Raw genomic sequence first — 22,515 nt, 5'->3', positions numbered from 1 at the left:
CAGGTAAATTAAAAGATACATGACCAAGAAAGCAGGATAAGGCTCAAACTGGAATAATTTTTTTAAAGGTATAGAGCAAGTTGAATTTTATATATAATTTTTTCCAAATGAAAGCTCAAGTGTCACACAGCAAGGAGAATCTGCATCTAAGATAAAGGTGCTTTTTGCTAAGAGCTGGGTAATCCTTCTTTCTGTTTGTACTGCTTTTGGTTGGAGCAGTGTTACTTTTCTTAACAGTAGCCGGTATGGAGCTATGTTTTGGATTTGTGTTGGAAATGGTGTTGATAACACAGGTATGTTTTAGCCATTTCTGAGCAGCACAGAGCCCCAAAGGCTTTTTCTGCTCCTCACATCAGTGGGGAGGCTGGGGGTGCAGAAGCAGCTGAGGGGAGACAAAACCAGGACAGCTGACCCCAACTGACCAGAGGGACATTCCCTCCAACATGGCACTCAGCATATAAATCTAGGTGAAGGAGGAAGAAAGGAGGATGTTTAGAGTGATGGCTTTGTCTCCCCATGTCACCAAGACTCAGGGCAAGCAGGTGTTCTGTTCAGCCACCTCCAAGAAAGCCAAGCTCCATCACATGTCTTGGTGACTCACTTCAGAATAGATTCAAATGGTCTTTTTGAACTAATTTCTAACATAATCCATGAGCTGGGAATAGAGTTTATACTTTTGTCAAAGCCTGTCACAAACCAATTTATGGCTAGAGGTGAACTAGCAGAGTAATGGAAGCATCAAATTTAGATGCAATTAGCTCAGCAGGGAACAAATTCCACTGGGACTGCTGGCAAGAGATGTTGCTAGCAAACTAACAGACAAAAGTGGGGTCAGGGTAATTACATTGACTTGATTAGTCCTGCCAATGTTTAAATAATTTACCAAACTCAGTGACAGGAATCACCCACCAAAGTGGGGATTATGATGGAAAAGGAATTATCTACTTTTATTGATAATTACAACATAAAAACCTCCTCAAGTTTTAACTTGGCTAGGTCTTCAAATATTTTAAAAGCTGCACTGCTAGACAAGTGAGAGACAATTTGGCAAGAGCCAAGTACAAAAACAATCTGAAAAAATTTAATTCTCAGTAACCTTTAATAGAATTAAGAGATAATTGTGGAAATTATTAATAAGGAAGTGTTTATACTACATTTAAGAAGCTCTGTAAATTTCCCAGGACAAGGACTGCAGGTACAGCTAATATTAAGAACAACTACTATAGCTGAAAAAAATCAACAATTAAGCTAAAAAATTAAAAACACACAAAGACAAAAAGTAGAAGCTGATGGAATATATATTAATATTGATAAACTGGAGAATACTCCAAGATCATCTCACAACACTGCAGAACCAGAAAGGCATGACAAGACAAAGCCTATTCCCTTTAACAGTATTGCCTGCAATGTCAAGGAGTGTCTAAAGGAAGAAATCACAGACTCCTTCAGATTTGGACACCTTCTTTCTCTGGCACATTGCAATCCACTGTTGTCCATTCAGCCCTTTCTAAGCAAATAAAAAGCAGGACGCACACAAAAACAAAGAAGAAAAATAAAATCGTAGCATATCCTCACTTCTGTGACAATGAATTATTTGTGAGAAATTCATTTCAGGTGCTATGCCAAGAAGATCAAATGGGGTATAGGATACTACTTTAATTTCAGTTCTTAATCATCTGATGTGAAATGCTTAAGCCTACAAATGGAGAAGACAATATTGGGACTCAATAGACAGAAATAGAAAGTTAGAATTTGAATTGAAGATCATGAAACCTTAATTCGTTTGCCTCAAGACTTTCTTTAAGAACTTTTTTTGAGTAATATTTAAACATCTTCTTCAGTTTTGCATAACGCTGTTAAAACATACATATGTATGGCCAATTCATAAGGAAATTACTTTACTCTTTACAAACCAGCCACAGTTCATACTCTCTCCAGTCAAAATTCCTTCACCTTGCACAACTGCAAAATCCCAGAGGCATCACATCTCTCTCCTAGAGACCAGCTGGTCTGCTGCCTCTCCCAACAACACCCACAAAGCAAGAGGCCTGTTGTCACCTTCTGTCCTGGGTCAATTCTCCTCATAAAGAAGTACATCACGGCACAGCCCATTCAAATCCGCATGGTTACTCCACTTGCTTAACTCAGTTTGACATGTTTCCCTTAGGAGCAGCTTAATCTTAACAGTATAAAGCAAGCATGATTGGTGATAAGTGTTTTCAGAGCTCATACACATCTACTGCAAACCTTTGTATTGTTTTCTGTGCTCATTCTAAATTCTGAAATCTGGGCTCCATGAGACCAAAAACCTACCCCCTCCTCTGAAAGGAGGATGACACCTCTTTTGGCTAGGCATTAATTTCCTCCTGCATCTCTTGACTTGTGAAATATTTTGATGGCTCATTAAGGAATTCAGACACCAGGCCTAAAGCTATTCGTTATTTCTACACCATTTCAATCACTCAAGGAAGCTATACTGTCATTATCATTGTCTTCTCCTTAGTTAACTTTTTCATGGGCTGGTAGATAAGTCATGTTCATCTCTTTACTAATATCTTTCCATAACAGCAGCATCTCCTGTTGGTATGGACTACTCTTACGATGAACATCTCCACCAGAGAGGGCCCACCCCCAAGGGAATAGTTTTTGTCAAGGACCCTCTCCAGACAGACACACAGAAGAGATTAAGTGAAGCACTCATTGATTACACCTTGCACTTCATTTTATCCTATTTGGCTTTTTCTTCACTAATAACCTGTCCTTCACTGATCATTTGGTTTATCTTTACCAAAAAAGAAAGTAACTTGACACAACTGATGAGCAAGCCTGCAGGTGTGGACAGGGGAGATGGAAAGATGCATCATTCCTGTACTGTCCTTAAAGCAGGTTTGCTCTTCCATTTTTTATATGCTGTAAGAGCTCCATATTCTCTAAATACAAACTACCTGATGGTGAACACCTGAACAAAAAACAAAAACTCCTTCCTTCCTGTGCTACCCGTCAAGCTACTCACAGATGGTAGAAACTGCCCACTGAACAAACAGCTCTCACTAATCTCTCTGGCCTAGACAATACAAACTGCCCCTGCAAAAACCAGCTTAAGAATACTTCAAGCTTCCTTGCTCCCTTTCCTTATTTTTTATATTAACTCGTTCTTTGCACTTTCCTTCATGCTGCTCTCTTCTTGGAAAAAATCGTGTTCTGGCTTCCCATTGACTCCCACAAAAAAAGTCCTGGGAACCCACTCCTCTTCACTGATCTGTTCCATTCCCTGGTCTGAACTATCACTTTACTCTGAGACTTCCAGCAAAGGTGCTCATCTTAAGAAATTGCATGCATGTAAATGTCTGCAAAGAATATCTGAACTTGCTTTTGTTAACATGGTTGAGTGGAATCCTTAAAAATAAACCTCATCCCTTAAGGTCTGCAAACCAAGACAGAGGTATCACATAAGCATCTAGCAAAGGCAGATTCAGCATGACTTCTTACATGAGATGGAAGGTGGTCCTTAATTTGATTAAAAAAAAGTCAGAGGCCAGAAAACTATTTCTGAATTTAGAACAAATTCCTAGTTAGAGGAAGGGGGAGCAGAAGAGTGCTCTGTGCAAGGTGAAACAAAGAGAGTTGCAAGAAATAAATGGAACCCAAGTAAAATTGATTTTTTAGGTCAAAACTGAACTACATCAGGATGGGTGTGGGGGTGGGCTATTTTGCTAAAGACAAAACGTTTCTACTATTCAGTTTTTTCAGTCTTTGCTCACTGACAAATAAAAACATTATTCTCATGTCTTTTATACTAGCATTCTATCTAAAATGCTAACGCTGTTTTTAACATGGTCCCAAGTTTTTCAAAAGCCTCTACTGAGAAACAAACACTTGAAGAACAATATTTGCTATTAAAAAAAGACTATTCTCAGTCCCTCACTCAACTTCTGCAAATGCTGTAAAGCAGTATGAAAATCAAAATTATTTCATTAAAATACTTATGAATAGCTACAATTCTTTTTTCAGATATGCAAAAAACAGATCACATGAAAGAAACCATCACATGTGGAAACCATAGTAATAAATACAGGATTTATATGGATCACTCCAAAAAGAACTTTTGAAAAAAGAAAATTGTTTGGATCAGCTCCTCATTGGAGCAGCAAATTATTATTAGAGATGTAATACAAGGTGAAAGGCTCTGCTGCTAGAATCCACAGTCAATCACTAATACAGACACAGCAATAAAAATTTGTAAAGAATGCAACAGGTATGGGAAGCAAACAAGACAAGGTTGATGGAACAGTCTCACTTATATTGTTTACAATTTTATTTATAATAGCTACATTTGACTTTGGCTATTCCCAAAAATAAGCAAAGCAAAGTGCATAGTTCTGATTTTTATTTTCACTTTTTCTTTCCTATATTCTTATAAAGCTATCAGTGCTTTAGCAGAAAGCAAAAAAATTTTCCTGCTTTGACTTCTCTAGAAAAGGTTAGCACATTTATTCACCACTACTCCCCTTCATATGTATTTTTCACAGCTACAGTTTCATAGTTTCCAGCAATGAAAACTTTCAACGTTTCGAAAAATAAGGGCTTACTTACTGAGCATTTGACATACAATCACAATCTGATAGCTGATGTCTAAAATTTCCTTCCTTCTGACAGCCAGCTTTTAAGTAGCAGGACCTGATTTCCCCTTTAGAAAATACAGAGGGAAAAAATGTCAGTTCAGTGATGCAATCATTTGTGTACACAAAAAATTTATAACATACACATTCTACATCAGGCATATTTATAAATATATATTTTTCTGTCTGTGCATTAGGCTCATTTTAGATTTCAGAAAGCAAAATCACATTTGAACAACTGAAAACCTGAGAAAAATCAAAACATAGAAGTCACAGTAAGAATTTCAAAGGCATGTAAATTAAACACAAAACATGTCAATTAATGTAAGTTCACCATAAAACGTGAAATCAGATTTCCCTCTTTCCATTCACAAGGGCAAGATCAGGAGGTAGAAAGCAGCAAAAATTCTGCTAGAAGTGCAGCCACAGCTCCTCCCTGTTTGCAGAGGAGCACAAAGCCAAGGGTGGGTGCTGGCTGACCCAGAGGCCGCATCACCTGCCCCACTGGCAGCTGCTGCCCTTCTGGCCACAGCACAACCATAGCTGCAGGCTGCCAGCAGGGCCAGGAAGAACAGGCAGAAAACAAAATTGTCTCCAGGGTCACAGACCCAGTACCATGAGCACTCACTGCATGCTGGTTTTGAAGGCAACTTTAAAGGAAATAGGGCTTTTGGGACAGCTGTCTTTCAGAAGTATGAGCCAGTACCTCACAGGGCACTACACAGGGCTCAAACCCATCCTACAGCTTCAGACTCCAAGAACAGCTTCAGAGCAGTGGCATCCCAACTATATGCATGGGGCAAGACTAGGTCACTCACTAATTTTCTTTAAAAGAGTAGCAGATCACAACTCCAAATACAACAACCACCACCATACCAAGAGGTCAGTCTGAGCCAGCTGAAGAACAAAACTGTAAAAAGGAGACATATTTTGCCCAGCCAGGTCAGTGCAAAACTTCTAGTCGGGGAGAAAACACCAGAGATTCTTCTGACGGGACAGAAGTTGTCTTCTGGCCTAGCCAGCATCTTTTGAGGATGATGTTTGGAAGATAAACTTCAGGCACTGTGTAAGGCTCAGGTCTGTGATGGTCATTGGTGGATTTGGAAAACTCTATTTATTGCTCATCTGACTTGAAATTACCAAGCCCTTTTTTTTTCCACACACACAATAAAACATGCAACCGGTAACAGACAAGAGAAATATCCTTCCAGAACATCTGAAGTGTTCAGAAATTTCCTCACGCATTGCAGTTATCCCAACTAGATAAACTCACCGTTTTCATCTATGAACACATGCATGGCATCCACGGAGAGCTCATCTTGCACAGACGCCTCAGGTCCACTTATTACTTGCAAGACAGAACTGTCTTGCTGAGAAGTTACCCGGTAGATTATCTGCCTTTGCCTGCTGCCCTGGTAACTTGACACAAAAATGTTTCAAAACTACTATGAGGAACTTTTTTCTTGTTCTCAATAAAACAAAAAGAAAGAGAGGTTAATTAAAAGTTTATGTCATTTCTACTCAGTGAAACAAAACAGCTTACATCATATCTTTGAAGTACAAAATTGTAAAGTAAACTGGCCTTACAGTGCTGCAAATTTGGCAGACTCTGGTAGCACCGGACTAGTACTAGCACGATCTTGGCTTTGTACATCTGATCTTTCCTGTTTAGGAAGTTGCTCACAGTGCTTTTCTGTTCCCACCAATTCTTCTTTTTTCTCCGTCATCTGGCTATCTGGAAAACAGGGCAGTGAAGTGGAGCCACTCTCCACAGATGACTTTCAAGAGTTTCGTTTGTTAACTACTGAACAAGAGCATCTAAAAATGAAAATCTGAAACACTGCAGTATTTTCTAGTTTTATGGAAAGCACTACCATTACCTAAAACAATACAACCACAAATCTGAATGAGGAGGTACTCTGACCCTTATGAATGGGCTGTTTCAAGAACACACTGTGTGAAGTAAAGGACAAACGAGAGAATTTCTGCTTTGCTTCTCCTATTGTTTCAGAGGGAAGCAATCTGTTCCTAATCTAGACTGGTAAGAGGCTGGTTCCCTGGAGGCTGTAATTTGTTCCCAAGCTGTGTATGCTGGCAGTGGAAAAGCAGAAGCACTGGCCCATTCCCCTTTTACAGAAGGGAAAGCAACGCCTACAAAGGAAATAAAGCTCTTGGACAGGAAAGCAGATAGCTGCCTAATCTCTCTTCCCCACTGGCCACACATCTGATGCAGGACAAAGGACAAACTGGCAAAACAATTTCACAGCAGATTATCCTATGTTTGGAAAATACAGAATTATAGATTTAAAAATACACATGAAGTATTTGTCCAATTTCTACTACTTAGAGTACAATTATATTTATATTGCCTCTCTACACATGCATGTATTTTTTGTATATATATGTATATGTGTACAACATATTCATTGTGAATAATGAAACATTTTTCAACTGTGCTTTGTTTATAAACCAAAACAATTACCTGTTAGGGTTTTAAAGTGCAACTAAGACAATGATTTCATCAGCACCCTGTGCAGTTGTGCAATTAAATGCTTTAAATGGAAAAATCGGGTGCTTGTTGAAGATGCCTCAGTAAATCCTGTAGCTTTTTGCACCAAGCAAAGTGTATTGAAACATACTTACCCAGACTTCTTGCAATACCTGCTACTTAAACACCTCAGATCAAGGGAAAAAACACAGAAATTTCACCCCACTGAAAATTCCATATCTTGAGCCATATTTCTCATCAATATAATTACCATCCTAACCTGTAGGAATCACCAGTCAAGAAACACATCTAAATTGGTCTAAGGATTAAAGAGAACGAAGGCTTATAAAGAGATGCTTTTCCATTTATAAGGTCAGCTGATAAAACTGAAAAAAGCATGTGCATATGCAGACCTTTCAGATCATCTGTCTTGTTTTCCCCAAACTGTATCAGCTGATCTACCAACACATTATTTCTATAAGCAAACCTACCTTCCTGAGCTAAAACATCTCTACAGCAGTTTCAATTCACAGGGCACCCTTCACACCCTAAAGCCTGTTCTATAAGCACAATGAAGCAAGCACAAGTTTGGTATAGAAGATACTTTTTTGTGCATGGAGGCAAAATTCAATAGGTCTTCCAGATCTATTTTATTCTATCTAGGGGAAAAAAAAAAAAAAAAAAAAAAAAAAAAAAAAAAAAAAAAAAAAAAAGCAGTTGGGGAAGAGACAACAATTTTTTCCTCTCCTAGTTAAAGACTTAAACTCCAGTTTAAGCAGAAACTGTGTCATTACTGAAGCATCTCCTTAATGATGTAACCACACCTGTGGGCGGTGATGGAGCCACAGATACCTAATCAAAATGACCTTCCTAAAGGCTTGGGCTGTTCAAACTGTAAGAATAATTGATAGAGATCAGAAACTGCAGTTTAAATAAACTAATTGGTCCCATAGTGCCCCAAACCAGCTTTAGGGCTGGAACAATTAAAAAGATTTTTTAAAATCTGATTATCTAGTGGTTTCAGAACAGGCTTCTCTCTTTTCCATTCCAAACCACAAGCCTTGCAGACTTCTTTTTCCTGCTGTGGTAAAGAGTCATAATAACAAAAACCTAAACATACTACTTCTTATAGGCTTTATATGCCAGTCAGACAATACCATGGTGATGAGTACTTCCACCACCGCAAAAGTGGGCCATGATGGCTTTGTGACTGGCTTTCAAGATTACAGCTCTTCTTCTTCCAGGTGACTTACACCTTCAGTATTTAAATGAAGATAGAAGTGTCTAGACTAGGAGTGTCCTGCCAGAGTACGCAATCGGCTCTACGTCACCAAATGCTCCCTGCACACAAATTGTGCTGGCAAAGCTCAAACACCAGGAAAAACCTCTCCCAAGTGCAAGAGTGGACTAAAGAGGACAACATGGCAGTGTACTTGCACTTTTCTCTGTGCCTTTTACCCTTATCCGCTGCTCCACATGTCTCCAGCTCATGCACAGCTGGGCTTACAGTAGTATCAAGATCAGACCTAGGCTCCGTAATAACCACATAATTTATCTGGAAATTATATGCCACATGAGTCAGACATGTGAGGTGTAGCTATCAGGACTCATGGCTAAATCAGTCTTGGGGCAGGGTGATTCAGAAGAGTCCTGCATAAACAGCCAAGTTTTGGTCTGTACACCATTTTCATATTTTGACAGAGCACAAGATACAAGCTTAAGTTACCGTGGTAAAATACTTATGAAAAGGAACAATTCTTACAGGTCCTATACATAAGATATTTTCAGTACACATTTTTTCTGCACTAACAACTTTCAACAGCCTATCAACATTACTTACAAGTATACCATCCCAATGCTGACAAATGAAGCGGTTACAGTACCTACAGTACCATACTTTCTTTTGCCATGTAAGTTTTTCACTTGTAGAACAGATTTTAAGCATCCCAGTCATCTTTATAGACAAACCTTTGTTCTACTCTAGGAGGCTATGAATAATTTTACAGCTGGAATGAAACAGCCTTTGTACATATATTAATACAGTGAGTCCAGAGGAGAGCGACCAAGATGATCAGAGGGATGGAACCTCTCCTGCAAGGAAAGGGTGAGAGAGTTGGCTGAGATTTCAGCCTAGACAAAGCTCCAGGCAGACCTAATTGCAGCCTTTCAGTACCTGAAGAGAGACCACCAGAAATCTGAAGAGGGACTTTTTACAAGAGTGTGTAATGATAGAACAAGGAGGAATGTCCTTCAGCTGGAAGAGGGCAAATTTAGATTGGATATTTGAAAGGAATTCTTCACTGTGAAGGTGGTGAGGAACTGGTACAGCTTGCCCTGAGAAGTTATAGATGCCTCATCCTAGAAGTGTTCAAGGCCAGGTTGGATGGGGCTCTGAGCAACCTGGTCTAGTGAAAGGCATCCCTGCCCAAGGAGAAGGGTGGGGGAATGTTTGATCTAGATGATATTTATTAAGGTCCCTTCCAATCTAATCCATTCTTTAATTCTGTAATCACAGCAACCAACTATCAGTGTATCTCAGCCTTAAAGTTGCCTTATTATTAGGTAATTAGAATTAAATTTTATTACTCTCTAACTTTCGTCCAAAGCATTTTTCCTATTTGTGGCCCCTTACTGGAGTCTTCCAAACCTTCTTCCTCATCTTTTACTTACATATCCCTATCCCAACCTTCATAGCTGACTCCTGTAAAACAAAATACCACTGCTGTCATAATTTCAAACACCATCTGGTTTGAAAACTGGGCAAGCAGAATTAAGCTAATTAAGCCTGTCTCTCTTCTGTTCATTAATTGCTTTGCTACAGAATCCACTTTCTTCAACAATATTATGCTCCAAAATAGAAATTTTCACTTTAAAATATATTTGCTGCCTGTTCAGCCACAAAGAAATTATTCCAAATCGCTCTATGCTTTTGTTAGTACCAGCTTGAAACCAAAGTTCTACAAGCTGTGAACTGTGCCATTCATATATGTGGATTATAAATCCTAAGAACATCCCTAATCCTTTCTTCACCAACTGCTTTAGCAAAAACATCTAGCTTATGCACTTTCTTCTCAACCCAAATTTGCCTATTATGCCACAAATACATTAAAAGAAAAAACTGACATTTAAGCTAATCATCCACCAAACAACAGGAGTGCCCAGGGAATACTACACTGTCCAATAACTGCCACAAGAGGTCAGCATGGACACTGAAGCAGCACATGGCATTTTCCAGTAACAAGGATTGCCACATTAATCCTGAAGCAACAGGAAAAACTAGCAATAGGCGTTGTACCTACTACAGGAAGTGACTTGCTTGAAACCATCTCCTGCGTCAGCAGCAGAGGTAGGAATTAGTAGCCTAATCACGATACCTACTAGTTACATCAGAATACAAACCTCTGAAATAACCTCTTATTTTTTTTGCAGCTCTTATACATGTCATCATACGTACTACTACCTCTTCAACACACAGACCAAAATTTTAAAATTTTAGCCTGTCAAGCCTTACACATTTAGCATGAGATTCAGAGAATTGAATTCTGCACACCAGTTCCTCCACACCCAAAGAGGTGCACCACATGCCATGTGGCCCTTCTCTGGCACAAGAATCAGGCGTGATACACAGCTGCTCCAAAAAGATGAGCTAGCTCCAGGCAGGGCTTTATTTCCTAGGTGCCACCTACCTGCCAGCAAAATCACCTGCTGTCACTTCCCACCACGACTGTCAACTGCACTGGTGACTCAAGGCACAAGATCCCTCTTCCCCCTGACTACATGGCATATGATAGTCCTCTTTCCCACATACAAGGGGGAAAAAAAAAGAAAAAAAAAAAAAGGAAAAAAAAAAGGAGAGAGAGTCTAAAAATACCCACAGGAGTATATTTTAGTTTTTTTTACAGGAGAAGGGTAATTGCTTGGGATCCAGAACAACTCACTCGAGGTTGTGGTTTGTGCACTGCCCAGAATGATGAGTACCTTTTCTAAAAAGAGCCTGCAAAACATCTAAATTGGGGCCATACAGCCCTAGTTTAGTTTCTCTTGCGCCAGTCCCCACCACTCCCATGGTAGGCTTTGCTCTCTGGGTGATAATACTGCCTGTCCTAGATTACAAGCCAGCTGCGCCAAAGGGACCGACAGGAGGTTTTGCCCTGCATAATTCTGATGCACAACTGCTCTTACTTGGTTCAAGACACATCAGAGGGACCCAAAGCAGCCAATAAACCCAGGTTTTCTTACACTTCTCAAAGACTGAAAAAATTTGCAGTTGCACTTTCTTCATGTGGGTGGTATAAGTGTGATTCAAAACTGAAAGGACTCTGGTCTGAAAGTCAGTTTTAGCAACAGTGTCAGTGGTATTTTCTCACAATTTAGAGGAGGTGGAGTGGCTATAGAACAGCTCTTAGAGATTTTATATCCTGTATTTTAACAGGTTAAATCTGTCACCCTTAGAAGTGTGAAGAAAGGCTTTCATTTTCTCGCACTGCATTGTACCAAGCTGTCTACAGGCAAAGACTTATTTGGTCAGGATGATAACTCTTGTACCTTCACAGAACACACAAGTTCTGTGAGGGACCACCGATAAAAAAGATCCATCCATGACATTCACTCACTTGCCAGACAGTTCTGATGAGCACATTTCCCCACCTTCCACAAATTATTCTAAATATCAGCTTTCTTTTGCACAGTTCTGAATATCCAGCTTTCCAGGAATTTGCAAAGTTTTTCACATTGCCTAATAAAAATCTTTCTGGGATGTATTTCATGCTCATTTGGACCAGACATCTATTGCTAACTTTTGCCAATTAGACAGTGTGCAAGGTTAACAGAACAAAAACCAAACAGAACCAATCTCCTCCCTCAAAACAACTGGCGCACAGCTTGGCTCTGTATTCCCACACACACACACACTTTTCTTAACAACCACTCTAATGTGGGAATAATGTTTATTCAGATCTGTTCCAAGATACTATATTATTAAAGCATATTTGCAATTGCAAGGCTGTAAACAAATTAAAGGCTTTCTCATTCCTAAAATTCAGTCTTGCAAAGGGGAAGCTGCCAGTAATGACAGTAATTTATTTTAACAAACGGCACGTTCTGACTAGGCTGGAAAATAAAGCCTACTTGCTCTTAAAAATAACTGCCTTTGAACTACCTCTCCCAAGCTCAAGGAGTTCAGATTGAATCTCCTTTTTCCCACAGCACCAGTTCAAGTTGCAGAATCCACAGGTGTCACCCCTGCTCATGCAGGGCATCCCCTTCCCAGTCCCTCTTCTGTTTCTGGATGATCCTTGCTGAGCCCACACTGCAAACAGAGACACTTAATTACACATGTATGCAGCTCAACTTCACTATCTCACAAAAGTACAGAGTTCATAAATAGAAATAGGAAGATTTAGAATACATATTAGGAAGAAATTCTTTACTGTGAGGGTGGTGAGACACCAAAACAGGTTGCCCAGACCAGCTGTGAATGTCCCGTACCCAGAAATGTTCAAGGCTGGGTTGGATGGGGCTTTGAGCATCCTGGCCTAGTGGAAGGTGTCCCTGTCCATGGCAAGCGTTTGGAAATAGATGATGTTTAAGGTTTCTTCCAAAGAAAACCATTCTGTAATTCTTTGAAATTCAGTTCAAGTCGCTAAATGAGAGCTTGGTATGAGGGAAGAGCAGAATTCTTCTTTTCCCTCATTATCTTTTATAAGAATCTTGTTCACCGGATCTAAAGCACAATAACTACACACACATTAATAAGTTTTGGGGTTGGGGTTTGGGTTTTGTTTTCACTGTGGAATCTGAGTCTGATTTATTCTGATCATTCATTGCTTTCTTTCATGCAGCAACCTTGCCTGTTCATATTATCTGGGGTACTTGTCTGAAAGATCTTTTTAGATTAGCCGCACTTTCTCTTTTTTAATTTTCATTTAGATTTACCTCTAAAATTCTCCTTTCAAGCTAAGTCACATCACTCAGAAGTACAATAATTGGGCAAACACTCCTTTTTATGGCTGAGGATCAGAAAAAAAAAATCACAATCTGCTTGCTGCACCCCTCGTATTGCTGTGTGCTGTTGTGCAGGTAGGTGACTCTGCACCCCAGGAATCCAGCAGGGCTCAGCAGGCTCAGGTGAAAAGCAGGGCTTGCTCAGCACTTGTCTTGGGCAACCAGAGCACAGACTGGAGTCAGCAGGGCAGGCTGATAAACTTGATAGAGAAGGACAGAAACTGCAGTGAAGAATAAACAGCCTGAGAAGGCAGGAGAGATGGGTAAGATACACCAGAAGAGAGGTGGCAGGTCTAGGAAAAGTAAAATTCACTTCTCCTGCATTTACCCTTCTTTCAATTCCTCAGAATTCATCAGAAGGAACTGAGAGGAGGATAAGTGCAGGAGAAGTGAATGTAGGGAGGCAACAGCTTTAGGTGGGCTCAACAGAGTGGAAAAGCCTAAACCAGCAACAATGTGGATTGCTAGGAGGAACAGAAGGAAAGAAGAGAGTGTACCAATATGAAGAAGACAAATAAGGAGGTAGCACAGGAGAGGAGTGCCTAGACTGAGAAGGGATGATTGAGGAAGGAAAGGCACAGAACTAGAAAAAGTGGAAGAAAAAATGGACCCAGTTGAAAGATGGAATGAGATGGGGGTGTAACACATTGGATAGGACAGACTTAGAGAAAGACAGAGTGAAAGGTAAATGGAATCTAAAAGAAAATGACACATTGAGAAGATGAATCTACTTTTTTTTTTTTTTTAAACACGATAAAAGCACACATTTCACAATAGTTTTTAAAAACCTTTTAAGTCAGTTGGGCATTTTACATGTAATGGAAGTTTCTTCCAGGAGCAAGATAGTACAAGAGGAGGAAGCAGACAAATAGCAGCGCCAAGCTGCTCTTCTAGGGTACCATGAAGTTTCTTACCTTCCATGCAAACTAAGTATTGAGACTGTATCCTCTTAGGCTTTCTTAAAACAGCTTATTATAGCATCTAAGGCAAACCAAACATTTTGGAGAAGGTAAAGATACAGGTTGCCTTATTTCACTTTGACTCAGATCTTCTAAAGTGATTGCACTGATCACCTGGGGAAGTACCCTGAGATTGTATCTGCCTTCACTACACTGTATCTCACATCATCATTACATGGCCCTACTAATTTTACTGGAGGACTGCTAGAGACACTACGAACAACAGTCCTTCCCAACAGAAAAGGGTCACAGAGTCCAGTGACAGCAATGACGATGCTGATTAAAACCAGAAATTTATATACAAGAGCTATAAATTGTACTGCATTTAGGTTTTTTAATTAGCTGACTGATATTTTTTTAAATAAAAGCCCTCTTGATTAAATGGAAACTTGCATGGGGAATATGCTATTTTTCATTAAAACACTGAAGGCTTTCACTGAAAACAGCCACCAAACTTTCATCCTTGAAATGCAAATATTTTAAGTGACTGAAAATCAAAACTCTTCCCTATTGAGAACTCTTACTTTTTTTTTTATTATAATCCAACCCACAACCATTCAGGAAATTTAGAAATATATGTACGTGTGCACAAATGTGTTAGCTAGAAGTTCAACCATCTCCAGTTTTCATACTTAAAGGCACACAGACAACTCCTCAACATGCACCTGGTAAGATGTGCAAGGGCAGGTGTAATGAACAGCTATAGACATTTTTGCATACTTCTGGTACTCCAACAATCCAGGCACACTATTTTAGTACAGAATACTAAATACATAATGGATACCTGCTAAGCTTACCACTAGTTTCCTAGAGGAAGAAAAACAGTTTTCTTCAAGAACATAAAAATATTTTAAAACTGCAGCTGACACTATCACACACTTTCAATAAAATCACTTTGTCCCACCAAGTCCAGCCTTATCCTGGCCCTATTAGCAAAACCAGTCTTCATCTGGGAATTTGCCTTACTGCAGATATCCAGCTAAGCTGTTCTAAGTTACCAAACTCTTCAAAACATCTTTATTCCAAAAGAATTGTAATACATGCATAATACCTCCAACAAGCCCATTTTCCTTTGTTGTCTCCATTTTGACAGTGGATTGATTAGATGTCTTCATCTTTGAGGTATTAATGGATTCCAAGAGGGAGACAAATTCTAGAAAGTTAGACTCGTTGGGCATCTGACCTTCTTTAGCTTCTAGATCTGATTTAGAGGTTGGTAAAGTCTTTTCTTTGTCAGATACCTCCACAAAATTCTTACTTAAAAGCACGTCTGTCCCACTGTCTACACTCAACACCCGCATGTGCCTCTTTTCATGAGCAGTTCTGCAGGACTGCGGGTCTAGGTTATGCAAGTCTTCCTTAGAACTTAAATCCACAGTCTGGACATTTTCCAAAGCATTTTCCTGATTTGGATCTGAACAAGTGTTAGTTTCTAGAGGTGTATTAGCTGGGTTGCTGAGCTCCTTTACTGCATCACCTGACTCATAGCCAGAGCATTGGTTGGATGACAGCCCTGCCCTCAACATTTCTGGAGTTCTGTCACTTTCACTAACTTCTGAGCAAGGCTTAGCTTTACTGTCATCAGACAGGTCAAACGTGATAACAGGGATTCTGAGCTGTTCATTAGTTTGCTGACTTGACCAGCCTGCTCTAACTACACCAGAGTCAAGGGCTGAGCTTGTTCTCTCACTTTCCAGGGCCTGTAAGTGGACAGAGCCAGGTAGGTCACTAAGGGTGGTGTTTGGTGTAGTACTCATTGTGATGACAATTTTAATGGGCTCACACAGCTGGTCTCCAGGAAGAGAATTGTCCACAACTGCAACAGCAGTCTCACTGTCTGAGCAATCAAGGTCCTCATGGCTATTACCAGCATTGCAAGAGCTTTCCATCTGCTCGTGCTCTTTGGTTGCAATAGCATTGCACTGAGGGCAGTAATTGGTAAAGCCTGTCTGTGGCGAACCATCTGGCAATTTCTCTCTTTTGTAGCTTCTAGGATTACTTAAATGGTCTGAAATAACTGAATTTTCACTGTCCCATGGCTCTGAAGAAACTCCAGTCCTTAAAATATCACCTTGTGATGAAGAAATATTGGAGAAGTTTTTAGCTATGTCTCTGTCCACAAGAATATCTTGGGATCCATGGTGGCCACAAGGCTGTCCATTCAATCCTTTTTCCTTTACTCCATCACCAGGAAATGTTTCCATACCAGCTGGTTTTGTTGCTATTGCTGATGTGGTGGCACCTGAACTGGAGGTTGTAGAAACAGGCAATGTATCTGCTTTGATACAGGGTGAGGTAGATGAAACTGGTGGTGTAGCCTGATCTTCTAGTACCGTAACACCTAAGAAAAAATTACAACATTTGGGCATTAGGTCCCACATGAACACTAAGCATTATTAAAGTATGATCTTTAACCAACAAAACCTGATCCAGAGCAGAGCAAAGGAAGCACAGATGATGCAGCTTATTAAAACAGTTCTAAAGCAAGGAGGGCTTTTTTTTGGTGGCTACATATGAAATACTACAAAAGCAAGATAGAACTCTTCCAAGTCAGGACAAGTGTAGCAGGATGTCTATTTAAATAGTCAAAATAGCTGAAGAAACAGCTAGTTTCAAAATCAAAATGTTTTACAGAACTATCCCCACTTAGGGAGAGGTGAAAGAAAAAATAAGCCAATGCTGCAGGTTTGCTACATCACTTTGTGTGATTCCTAAATGGTCACACAGGATATGGTGATCAGCCTTAACAAAAACAAAACAAGATTTAAAATATTAAGACATCTCAAGTGAGGTGGAAGTGTAGGCAAAGTAAATGTACTGGAATATACAACACAGCTAAATGTTGACAATCACAACAGAAGTTAACAGCCACATGTTCTAGGGCTCTAAGATGCAATCTAAGTGTTAACTTCCCAGTTTAATGCATTACAGAAGCTCAGAGCTGCCTAAGAAGGTGGGGCAAAGCTCTTTCATCTCCCTGTATCAAAATGGGGAGAGCTATTTGCACACCCCTCAAAAGGATGCATCCCAGACAGCTTGGCTGATAGCTGAGAAAGCTTAGTCTGTTAGAATACCCTTGAAATTTAGTTCTGCTCTTCAACTCAGAACCTAATAGGGCACACAACAGAACCTGCCATGGGGTCCTCTGTGCCATTACTTTTTTGCCAAGCAATGATTAAACAACAGCTTAGGGGATTTATAAAGCCTTTAAAATACCTCTAAGATCTTCAATAGTTTCCCGTGTTGGCAGGTCCTAAAAAATGAAAAGAAACACACAAGATTAACATGGTCATTTATTAAATTCTGTTGGGGAAAAAAAAATCTATCAATGTAGCTATCAATAGCTATCTAATTAAAGGTTAATTACAGCATTGGTAAGCTGCTTAAAAATCACTGAAATTTGAACATGTACCTTGCACAAAATGCAAGGGGTGGGTGAGGGAGATGGTTACAGAACAGTCGTGCTCCAAATTGCATCACTGAAATTGTGTGTGATGTTTGGGGAGGGGAAAGAAAAGCAAAATGTTCTTTAAAAAAAATCTTGCAGTGCCTAATCGAGGTACACTTTTTTTTAATCATTAAGGAATAGAATGTGTTCATCTGTTCCACTTATCCAGCTATGTGCTTCCAAAGCATTAGAATGAAAAGTTTGGCCTCTAGCATTGGTAAGTATTTCTCAATGGAAAACTAGAGGACAGAGACATTAAATTAATATAGAATCATTTAGATTCCAAGGAAGCTTTGAAGGTCATTTAGTCTAAATCCCCTCTGCCACACACACACACACTCAAAGGAGATACAGTTTGAGCAGGTTGTTCAGGGTCATCTCCAACAGAGCTTTGAAAGTCTCCAAAGAAGGAGAATTTCACAACTTCTCTGGAAAACCTCTTCCAGTATTTGACCACTCACTTGGTAGGGAAAAAAAAACAAAAAACCCAATACACAAACCACCAAAAACCAAAACAATCCCACACAAATAACATTAAATGTAATTCATCTAACTGTATATTTCCATGGCTGCAACTGTTTCTTATCCTGCCACTGGACACCTCTGAGAAGAGTGTGCCCAACGTACTGTGTAACTTAGTATTAGGAAACTGAAGACAGCAGTAAGCTCTGCTTGTATGGTTACGAAAGAGTTTAGCTGTACAAAGGCTGAAACATCCCATCTGCCTGTCCTCACACATCACATTCCTCAATCACCTTGTTGGCCTCTGCTGGATTCTCATCAGTGGGTCAATGTGCATGGGAACTAACTGGGGAGCTCAAAACCAAACACAACACCCCAGAGGAATACTTCAGGAGTTTAAATTCAACAGCCTAAGTGCATAATTAGGAACAAGACATTGAAAAAAAAAAATGTCTGGCTCTCTTCTGACTGACAGGCACCAAAACCAAGAGGAAATTATTGTTTTCTAAAATTTCATGGTGGTATCCTGGCAGCAAGAACAGGAGACTTGGTTTGACAAGACCCAACCTACAAGTTTGGAAGTGGAAGACTATGATGAGATCCCAGGAAGGCATAGGTTTGCAGAATGGACAAATACCAGAATACTGGAGAGTAGGACAGAAACAAGATGAAAAATACTTTACCTCATTAAAAACAAACAAACAAACAAAAAAAAACTATTAATGTCTCTGAATCACACAGACGCTGCAAAAAGGTAAAAACACTCCAGGAAATGAAGAAACAATTCTGATTCAGATCAGGATTTGAATATTTTGTAGTAAATAGGGATAAAGGGTGGGTGTGGAGGAATATGAGGACAGAATGAAGCATCAAATAGCCACTTATTCAGAAATCACTAACCATCCTCTGCACTGACTGAGGCAGGAGTCCTGTAGAAAAAAATAGCATGGTATCACATAATTAAAGATGTTACCACAGTATGCAAGGGGAGTTGTTTAAGATTACACAGTGTTATTCGGTTTCCTAATTTTTTGAAAATTTCTTCAACTTATCATGAGTGTTTCCTATTTTTTTTTCTTTAATAACATTTAAATACATCACCTAATCAGTTCATATACCTTCATTTTATTAAGCACAGCCAATGGCATTGAGTGCACATAACGGTAATTTTAACCTCCTGTAGACATCTCCTAGATTTCAATGGCTTTTATGCTTCCTTTAAATACTGAAGAGATATTTTTGGTTCATTTTATAAGCATAAATCTAGTTACACAAAACCAAATTATTAATGCTCCAGGAAGCAGATCCCTTCAGAGGCAACAAAACAATGCTGACTGCATTAGCCTCTCCCTCCTCTCAAAGCAGCCCCAAAAACTAGCTGCTCTTGGCAAGATTTGCAAAGGCCACTTGCTGTCTGTAGAGCAGAGAGAGCACTCCTACGAAGTGCAGCATTATGTATGACAGTTTCAGCTGTGCAAAGCCAAACCTTTAGGACAGGCAGCAGTGGCATACCCAGCAGATGGATTCCAAGGGAATGACCCTTCCTCTTGGAGCAGGCCTATGTTACAAGCAATGAGTACCTGGCAATACAGAAGTGTGTGGTGAGTGTGGACTGCTGGAGGTGAGGACACCGCTGGAGGAGTGCACATACTCACCGTGGCTCCAGGAGAGTCCTGCGAGTGCGGGGCCTTCACTCTGGAACTGTCAGGAATTGTCTGTGTAGAGCCATTTGGGCTGGTCTCACCGACGACGTGATCCCCCGAGTTATTGCTGAAGGGGAAGCACATAAAAGATAAAGCAATGCTTCTCACCACAGGGCATCACAGTGAGCTTTGGGAAGCAGCTCACGAATAAGAACACAATGGGAAGAAGTAGCACAGCACAATGAAGTAACAGCACTTCTTTCCCCTCCAATGATAAAAGCACAGGGCTGTAAAAATACTGTAACGCATTTCTGCACTTCCTTCCTCACCAAGACAACTTGATAAAACCAAAAGAATAAAAACCCGTCAATGTAAAATGATTATGGTGTCTTCAGAAGTAGAGCTATGAGAAATAGAATGATATCTCTTCAACCTCCCTATGGCTATATAATGCCATTTAGCCTTCCTGACACAAACAGATTTATTTCCACAAACAGATTTATTGGCACAAAAGGCAATTTGGGGCTTTTCCTTAGACATATGACAATCAAAAGGTACTCCTTTCACAATTTTTGCTTTGTAAGTCCTTGCATATGTAAGCCTTATCTAACTGCCTGTTTATCTGGAAACGTCCCATAAAGCACCCACTTGAAATGCAACACAGAGAGTTCTAATATAATCATTAGACCAGAAAATAAAACTTTTGCTCTGGTCTAGGCAAAGCAAATATACAGTCATTACTAATTTCACATATTCTAAGGCAATTTATTGATCAGTTCCTTTGTGGATACACTAAACTATCCACTAACTCCTTTTACACATATGTTCTACTAGCTTTTCCATGGATATAAACAGGTATTTTTGGACAAGGTTTACCATCAATAACCTACAAATATTCTCTTTCTCAGGTATAACACAACAAAAATTCAGTTTAACAAAAAAAACACCAAGAAATTTTTAAACAACCCAGAAAAACACCACAGTGAAATGCTGAAAAGCATGAGGTTGGGCTTTTCTATTTGTTCATGGGGTTGTTTTTTTCACCAAAAACTTATTTTTAAAATTCTAAAATTGTACAGAAGCAATAAAATTATTTATCTGGGGGGATCTCTTTCCACAATATTTTTTTTAGTTAACTGGCTTCAAAAACTTGTTCAACCAACCTGGCAACTATCAAGGTCTGTTTAAAAAATTCTGTCATCCATCTAGTCAAAATAATATTGAGATCTTTATTTTCTGACCAAGTACTAATTAATGGTTTGTCATGCATACACAAATCAACCTGGGAGGAACAGTCACATGATTTAACATGCAACTTTTAACTTATTCTACCTTTACTTCTCAGCCAAAATAGTCTGAAAGGCATAACTCCATCTAAAATAAAAATGTCATATGGTTAGTGACACACAGAGGCATTTTTCAGAAGAGTCTTGACACAGGCAGACCTTGACTGTCCCAGCAACATCACTGCCAGGAGTGTAGCACAGGTGTGCATGTGTAAAGACACAGAAGAGCAATAGCACAGAGGAATACAAACTATCTTGATACTACTTAGCTGGCACAGAGCTAGCAATAGCAACTGCAAATGCATCCAAAAAAATACCCTCAGTTCTTTTATACAGAGCTCTCTGTCGAAGCTTGACTGGTAGTTTTAACAAAGCTACTCAATTTAAGCTTGCTTTGGACATTTCTATACTTCTGTCACTTTTAGATGTATCTAATTTCAGCATTTTTCACATCTGTCATAACACCTGGTATCACTGAAAGCCACTTGCCAGCTTCATTTGTTTGTATGACTCAAGCTTGAAAAACCAGCTGGAACATTCTACCAATACACAAATCTGGAAAACGTCAGTACTAGTCTTCATCTCACTGCTGTTTTTACCTCAATACCATCAAAAGAAGCAGCCTTATTGATTATATGCAGCAAAGACTAATTGTACTTTGCTCCTCGGTAGAGAAGCTACAACAGCCTACCAAAAGCCCCTGAGAACTAAAAGCAGTACTAGCTCTCCTTATGAACAGGACCACAGAAGCATCATAATTATCACAACAAAACATAAGGGGGAAAAGCAACTTCTGCATGTAGGTGTGATCTGAGAGGGAAGTTACTGAAAGCACACAAAGGCAACATGAGGTTGCCTTGACATCCAAAGCCATGATATTAAAACACTTTCTTTACCAACAGGTGCCTGCCACTTCCTTGCCTCTTCCCAGCAGGTAAGCACAGTAAGAAGATGAAGGAGCAGTTTTCCCCAGGAAACTTCTGCCACATTTTCTTCAGGACCTGTTAGCACCTCCAGTGGATATCTCTACCATCTTCACAGTGCCCAGCTGCTGCCCGACCTCTGAATCAGGTGCAGCTCTGCCTGCTTCCCCACAAGAACATTTCAGCCACCCAGCTGAAAAGCACTAGGCAAGTTTTTGAAAGGGTCATTCTTTATATAGCTGTAAGGAGTAATCTCACTTTCAACAGACATTTCTGCTGTGCAGGACCATGGTGCAAACTCACCCATTTTACATAATGTGCCAGCAATGCAAGGAAAACCTTACCTACAATTTGAGGACTCAGCTGCTTCTCCTTTTTGAACCTCCGTATCTTTACATTGCCTTCCATTTTTTCTTGAAAGCTTTTGTTGAATTACTTCGCCTTTATCAAACATAAGGTGTAAACGGTAGCTGATCACCTTTATTACCGTGAAGAAAACTGTCACCGAGCTGCAGTACACAAAAACTGTCACTGCATTCGCTGGACAAGCCTACAGAAAGAAATAATGAGGACACAATGGTAACAGTTTGCTTTGAGAAAATGCTGCTAAAACTTTTGAATACAATATATGTATTGAGTTCTGCTCATAGAAAAGGTTTAAGGGTTTCTTCAAGTTTCAAACCA

The 22,515-nt window shown here is 39.7% G+C and overlaps 1 protein-coding gene across 1 annotated transcript in view; it reads right to left on the bottom strand.

The window, feature by feature from the left end:
- The window catches only part of PCNX2 (pecanex 2), a 149,645-nt gene that overhangs the window by 121,089 nt on the left and 6,041 nt on the right, over nucleotides 1-22,515 (bottom strand). Inside the window, exons 2-8 of the mRNA XM_041399139.1 lie at nucleotides 22,176-22,381; nucleotides 19,635-19,749; nucleotides 17,286-17,322; nucleotides 15,121-16,410; nucleotides 6,207-6,354; nucleotides 5,893-6,038; nucleotides 4,594-4,687 (exon numbers count right to left, since the gene is read on the bottom strand). Coding sequence (XP_041255073.1) covers nucleotides 4,594-4,687; nucleotides 5,893-6,038; nucleotides 6,207-6,354; nucleotides 15,121-16,410; nucleotides 17,286-17,322; nucleotides 19,635-19,749; nucleotides 22,176-22,381 — 2,036 coding nt within the window. The remainder of the gene's footprint in view (nucleotides 1-4,593; nucleotides 4,688-5,892; nucleotides 6,039-6,206; nucleotides 6,355-15,120; nucleotides 16,411-17,285; nucleotides 17,323-19,634; nucleotides 19,750-22,175; nucleotides 22,382-22,515) is intronic.

This window comes from Onychostruthus taczanowskii, unplaced genomic scaffold (genome assembly GCF_017590055.1).
Source record: "Onychostruthus taczanowskii isolate IOZ18803 unplaced genomic scaffold, ASM1759005v1 scaffold156, whole genome shotgun sequence".
Classification (NCBI taxonomy): Eukaryota; Metazoa; Chordata; class Aves; order Passeriformes; family Passeridae; genus Onychostruthus; species Onychostruthus taczanowskii.
Note: the sequence above shows the minus strand (reverse complement) of the source record. Positions and strands in the feature narration are given on the sequence as shown.